The sequence below is a fragment of the Myotis davidii genome, unplaced genomic scaffold (assembly GCF_000327345.1).
Source record: "Myotis davidii unplaced genomic scaffold, ASM32734v1 scaffold1815, whole genome shotgun sequence".
Classification (NCBI taxonomy): Eukaryota; Metazoa; Chordata; class Mammalia; order Chiroptera; family Vespertilionidae; genus Myotis; species Myotis davidii.
Genome location: NW_006286478.1, coordinates 485,481 through 492,297, shown reverse-complemented (window position 1 = coordinate 492,297; position 6,817 = coordinate 485,481). Strand labels below are relative to the sequence as shown.

Below are 6,817 nucleotides of genomic sequence, written 5' to 3'. Positions count from 1 at the left end.
TCGAAACATCGATGAGAAACACCATCAACTGGCTGCCGCCTGCATGCCCCCTACTGGGGAATTGAACAGTGATGTCTTGGTTTCTAGGTCGATGCTCAACCACTGAGCCACACTGGCCCAGCAGGAGCATTATTCTTAATAGCCAAAACGTAGAAACAACTTAAGTATCCATGAACTGATATATCCATATAGTAAAATATTCTTTGGCAATAAAAAGAAATCAAGGCTCGGGCCGGGTAGCTCAGTTGGTTAGAGTCATCCCTATACACCAAGGTTGCAGGGTCATTCACTGGTCAGGGCACATATAAGAATCAGCCAACCGCCCGGCCATTGAGTAATGGTTTGAGCATCGACCTAGGAACCAGAAGATTACAGTTCGATTCCTGGTCAGGGCACATGCCCAGGTTGCAGGCTCAATCCCCAGTAATGGGTGTGCAGGAGGCAGCCAATCAGTGATTCTCATCACTGATGTTTCTATCTCTCCCTCTCCCTTCCTCTCTCTGAAGTCAATAATAACATATCTTTAAAAAAAAAAAAAGAATTAGCCAATGAATGTATAAATAAGTGGAACAGCAAATCTGTTCTGTCTCTTCCTTCCCTCTCTCTCAAAAATAAAAAAAAGGAAATCAAGCACTTTATCCCAAACTCTAAACATAGAATTACTATATTGATCCAGCAGTTCCACTTCTGTGTATATACCCAAAAGAATTGAGACTCAATCAATCACAAAAGGACAAATGTCATTCCACTTATATGAGATACCTTAAGTAGTAAAATTCATAGAGACAGAAATTAGAATGGTAGTTGCCAAGGTTTGAGGGAAGGGAAAATGGGGAATTATGGGTACAGAGTTTCAGTTGATGAAGGTGAAAAAATTCTGGAGATTAATGATGGTGGGACAGTATGAATGTACTTAATGCTACAAAAATGTATTGTTAAAAATGGTTATTTTTATGAGCAAAGCACTAGATTAAGATCTGGGAGTGAAACAGGCATGGTCTCTTTCTTCATTATGAGCCAGAGAACAGTTAGTAAATTGGTAAGTCTCTTGGGTTTAACCATCTTAGGATAGCCTTCAGCGACCCAAAATTAAAAGATGCTGTGCATCTTTTAACTTTATTTAGTATTTATCACTTTCAGAAATGACCTTATGTCTATATTATATTTCTCTGTCATCTCTAAGTTCCATAAGAGGCGGAGATATTATTGTGTTTACCGTTGTAACTCACTCAGCACCTAGAACGGTATCTGGCATTTAGAATTGTATAAATACTTGTGGAATTGATAAGCATTATGATATGGGAGGTATATGTTTCTGTGGGGAAGACAGAGGAGGAACAGATTTGTGTGGAAATAGGGCCTAGAGAAGCCTTTCATGTTAACTTAAGTTCTAAAGGAAAAGATGAAAGAAAATAGAAAAGAGTGTTCCAGGTAGAAGGGAGATTCAGGTAACAGGGGAGTTCACTGTGGCTCAGGAGGGATGTGAGTATGTGAGAAGGGGAATCATGAGAGAAGGGACAGGAACAGTCTAGGTTATGCAGAACCCTGTAAGCCATGACATTAAAACTGCCAATTAATGACTTCCTTTCTTTCCTCCTTCTAGGTGGCCCACAAACTCTTCAACAGCTTGAAATAAATGTGCAGATTAATCACCCTTGGGCAGCAGGATATTTCCTTGTGGTTTTGAATGTGCCATTTGTTTCTTATTTGTGTAACTGTAAGTTCATGTGAACACCTCATGGATTTTGGTTAGGCAAGTTGCTTCTATGTACTTAGGAGTGATTACATCTTAATAAAAGTCCAGTAATCTGCAGACCTTTATTTTAATTGGATTTTTTTATTTGAAATTTCAAGCATAAGGATAGGTAATAACCCCTCTGTACCCATCACCTAGTATGTATCTCTTTAATGATAAGGACAGTATTTCTTTATTTGATGCCATTATCACATTTAAAATGAACAGTAATTGCTTAATATCATTATTAAATACCCAGTTCATACAAAAGCTTATTTTAGAAGTGTCTTTTGACAGCTTTTTGGTCTTGGTTCCTAACAAAGTTGCTTTTCTTAAAAAAAAAAATTTATATATATATGTATATATTTTTTTTAAAGGAGTGAGGAAGGGATAGGTTTGTGGTTTGTGTAGGGAGAGTTATTGGAATCTAAGCAAGGTGAGAATGGAGGGGCACCCAGGTAGGTGGTGCTGGCAATGAGAGATTGGTTACCGTACCAATCTGGGTAGGTGGGATATTGAAGATAATGGGAGCTAGCAGAGAATGAAATTACAAATACGGAAAAGGAAAAAAAACCAGAATGAACCCTGCAGAGTTAAGGTATTGGTATAAACTAAGTAAATACAGATTTCAGTGTAAGTAAATATATATGCCAATATGTGTCCATGCAGGGAATATATGTTTTCCCTAGCTCAGCCCACAAAGAGGGCTTCGTTCTCCAATAAAAGAAACCAGAGCCCCTTGGAGAAATGGGTGATTCCAGGGCAGGGAAAATACAAGAGAAACCATTTTGTTCCAGAAAGAAGGAAGTACTCAAAGAACAATAGGAACGTGTCAAAAGTACATAAACCACTATTCAAACCTGGGGCAGTTTGAGAATCAAAATATGTGATGACAGCCCTGGCGGAGAGCTTGGTTGGAGTGTTACTTTTCAATCCTCAGGTAAGGATTTAAAAAAAAAATGTGTGTGTGATGAAAGCATTAGATTATGGCTCACTGAATAAAATAGGAATCCATGAACCTGTATTAATATAAATAAGTGAATCAGTTGAACGTTGGGGAGGAAAGGGATACATATTAATTACAAAAGGAGAAAGTACGCTGGAGAGGCTTGGCAGGCAGTAACTTGGATTAAAGCAATTTCACATCGCCCTAACCGGTCTGGCACAGTGGATAGAGCGCCGGCCTGCGGACTGAAGGGTCCCAGGTTCGATTCCGGTCAAGGGCATGTACCTTGATTACGGGCACATCCCCAGTAGTGGGTGTGCAGGAGGCAGCTGATCAATGTTTCTCTCTCATCGATGTTTCTTTCTATCCCTCTCCCTTCCCCTCTGTAAAAAAAAAAGTCAAAATATATTTTTTAAAAAAATTAGACATTGTACAGAATAATCCTCACCATGTCAAGGTTGTGAAAGTGAAAGAAATACTGGAGAAGTGTTCCAGATAGACTACAGAGACAATGCAACACATAATTCTAAACCGGATCCTGTTATTAAGAGCCTTGTTGAGACAATTGGTAAAGTTAAATGGAATCTAAATATTCTATGGCAGTTATATATCAGTGTTAAAGTTGAAAATTATTAAAAACCAAAACCCCAGTCCTAGCCGGTTTGGCACACTGGATAGAGCGTAGGCCTGGGGACTAAGGGGTCCCAGGGTCGATTCCGGTCAAGGAATGTACCTTGGTTCTGGGCACATCCCCAGTAGGGGGTGTGCAGGAGGCAGCTGGTCAATGCTTCTCTCTCATCGATGTTTCTAACACTATCCCTCTCCCTTCCTCTCCGTAAAAAAAAAAAAAAAAAATCAATAAAGTATATATTTAAAAACCAAAACCCCAATAAGTCCCAACTGTGTAGAACAGAGGCTGACTTCAGACGTAAAAGTCAATGGCTAGTACTGTTAGCCATCACAATCCCATGTCTAGTGTTGGGACTTAACATATTTCCCCGTAAAAATAGTAAATGGTAGTGATGAGGATGAGGCTGAGGCTCTGAGTACCGCTAGTAGTGTATGTTGCTCAAGGGATAGGGAAAATGTTCCCAGTTCCATTTGGGGAGACAGGCTAGGTAAGCACTGTCCAATAGAATACTCCGCAATAATGGCAAAGTTCTGTTGTGCATTGTCCAATACGCTAGCCTCTAGCCATATGTGGGTTTTTCCGTTGTGCATTGTCCAGCATGCTAGTCACTAGCCATATGTGGGTTTTGAGCACTTGAAATGTGGCTACCGTGATTAAGGTACTGAGTTTTAAGATTTATTTCATTATAATTAAATAAAATTTGAATTAATTTATATTCGAATAGTCTTGTGGCTGGTGGTTACCATATTAGACAGTGGAGGTCTAGCAGTTGCAAACACAACCACCTGAGTGGTAACTGAGAGAAGCAGGCCCAGTAGGCATTGGAACTGCTGCTGCACTGTAGTCAGCTACTGCTATGTGAGAATGCTTATCCAGTGTTGCTTGATCACTTAAGGAGATTTCTAGCTCCTTAGTTTTAGGTGAAATTTAATTTTTAAATGAGGACAAATAACTTTTAAAGCTTTAGGCCAAATTAAACACATCTATGGATTGCAACCACTGGTGCATGTGAGAAAACCCTACATGCAAATATTTATACACCAAAGAAAGTGAGCCATGCCAAAAATGAGTGCCTTGTGCTTCAGAAGTAATCAGCAGACTGATACTCAGTATAGACAACAAGACTAAGGAAAGCTTCATAGAGGAACACATGACAATGGAGCTGAGAATCTGAAGGATTTATGTTTGCAAAAATGGGGCAAAGAGCCACTTGAACCTAGGTGCTCTTTCAACCTGTTGTCCTAGCTAGAGGGATGGCCAGCATTTCCCAGCCATTTCTGACTAAAAACCCATTTCATGCTGACCTCACAAATACCTTTACAAATGGCGACATTATATTCATTGTATGTAATATGATTTTCAAACATCTTTAATTTCCAAAGAGAGCAAAGCTGAAATTTTGTAGTAAACATCCTTAATTCATTACTCAGATCTTAGTGTTTCCTAAAATGTTACTAGTTTTATCAGGAGGGAATTACTCAGAGGAAGAGTTCCCGGATTCTGCTTAGAGGGTGCTTGAGTCTGTTGCTGAGTACTAAGCTGCCAATGAGGATGGTGAAACTCCATGTATCCAGACAGAACTACTGGATAGCTATAAACAGTAATTCCCAAAGGTAACAGAGGACTGGGAGATGTTTGAATTTTGACCAGCTAATATGGGGAGTTCCTATTGAATTTTTTGAACACCTGGAATGTAGGGAGCCGATATGGGGTTAAGCCTCGGACTGACCTGTGGGCAGAGTCACAAACAATTTCCAGCTTAGAGGGCACAGTCCTCTTAGCATAATTAGGCTTGACCTTATAACTCTGCCTAGATCTTATCTGGGTAGCTAATGGGCTGAGGAAGTGCAAGAAGTATAACCATGGTGTAAACAAGTGAAGCTCACAAGAACAAAAACAAGTGAAACTCACAAAAACAGTGTAAACAAGTGAAACTCACAAGAACAGTGTAATTTTGGTAACCACTACTTTGTTTACCTCTCACGATAAAATAAAGGCTCAGCTTGCCTTGGGATCTCTCTCTCTCTGTGGCCTCAGCCAGGCACAGGGAAGATCCACGGAGACTAAGGAGAGCTAGAGAGTTCTGAACGCTGTCTCCGTGTAAAACATTCTTCGCCAACTCTGTCCACACCACACCTTTGGGAACCCCTGGATCCACTGGGGCTGGCCCCCCAGCACTGGAATACTGGACTTGAACTCCAGAAGGGGACACCTCAGCATAAAGCTAAAACTAGCCGTGGAGAGGCTACTTACAAATCTTAAAAAGGAGCCATGAAAGGATCAAGCTGATTAACAAACCTGACTGCTAGCCAGAACAAAGTTCAAGACATTTTAGCCCATCTGGTGAGGCTCAGTGGTTGAGTGTTGATCTATGAACCAGGGGGTCATGGTTTGATTCCCAGTCAGGGCACAAGCCTGGGTTGATTCTCTCATTGATGTCTCTGTCTCTCTCTCTCTCTCTCTCTCTCTCTCTCTCCCGTCCCCTTCTGAAAAAAAATTTTTTTTTTAAAAAGACATTTTAAAGGAAGACAACAAAATTCAGCATTCAACAATGTAAATTTCATAGCACTAAGAATTCAATTAAAAATTCCTAGACAGCCCTAACTGGTTTGGCTCAGTGGATAGAGCGTTGGGCTGAGGACCAAAGTGTCCCAGGTTCGATTCTGATCAAGGGCACATGCCTGGGTTGCGTTTTCGATCCCCAGTGGGGGACATGCAGGAGGCAGCCAATCAATGATTCTCTCTCATCGTTGATGTTTCTATCTCTCCCTCTCCCTTCCTCTCTGAAAGCAATAAATATATTTTTAAAAAATTGCTAGACATGCAAAGAAGCAGGTAAATGTGACCAAGAGAAAACAGTCAATAAAAACAGACCCAGAATGACAGAGATGATAAAACAGAATACAAGGACTTTGAAATTGCTCTTACAGCCCTAGCTGGTTTGGCTCAGTGAATAGAGTGTCAGCCTGTGGACTGAAGGGTCCTGGGTTTGATTCTGGTCAAGGGCATATGCCGGGGTTGTGGGCATGATCCCTGTTGGAGGCGTGCAGGAGGCAGCCAATGATTCTCTCTCATCATTGATGTTTCTATCTCTCCCTCTCTGAAATCATTAAAAATATATTTTTTAAAAAGAACTTGCTATTATAAATATACTGAAGAATTTAATGGAAATCAACATGAGAGAATTGGAAAATATAAAAATGAATCAAATAGAATAGATGGAGCTTAAAAATACAACACGTGAAGAAGAAAAACCCCAACAATTATCTGCCCTGGCTGTGTGGCTCGGTTGGAGCATCATCCTGTACCTCAAAAGATACATAGGTTGTGGGTTTGATTCCTGGTTGGAACATGTATGGGAGACACCAATTGATGTTTCTCACTCCCTCTCTAAAAATAAAACATACACTCAAGTGAAGAATTTAAAAATAATAATAAAATAAAAATACAGTGGCTTTGCTGTGCACCGGAGCCCAAAGACCCACCATGACGTGTGCAGAGCAGG

The 6,817-nt window shown here is 40.4% G+C and overlaps 1 protein-coding gene across 2 annotated transcripts in view; it reads left to right on the top strand.

The window, feature by feature from the left end:
• The window catches only part of LOC102768121 (cytochrome b-c1 complex subunit 6, mitochondrial), a 7,337-nt gene extending 5,521 nt beyond the window's left edge, over nt 1-1,816 (top strand). For both annotated transcript variants that reach the window (XM_006757977.1, XM_015560188.1), the window contains exon 4: nt 1,604-1,816. In XM_006757977.1, coding sequence (XP_006758040.1) covers nt 1,604-1,636 — 33 coding nt within the window. In that variant the 3' untranslated portion in view covers nt 1,637-1,816. The remainder of the gene's footprint in view (nt 1-1,603) is intronic.
• The last annotated feature ends 5,001 nt before the right edge of the window (nt 1,817-6,817 follow it).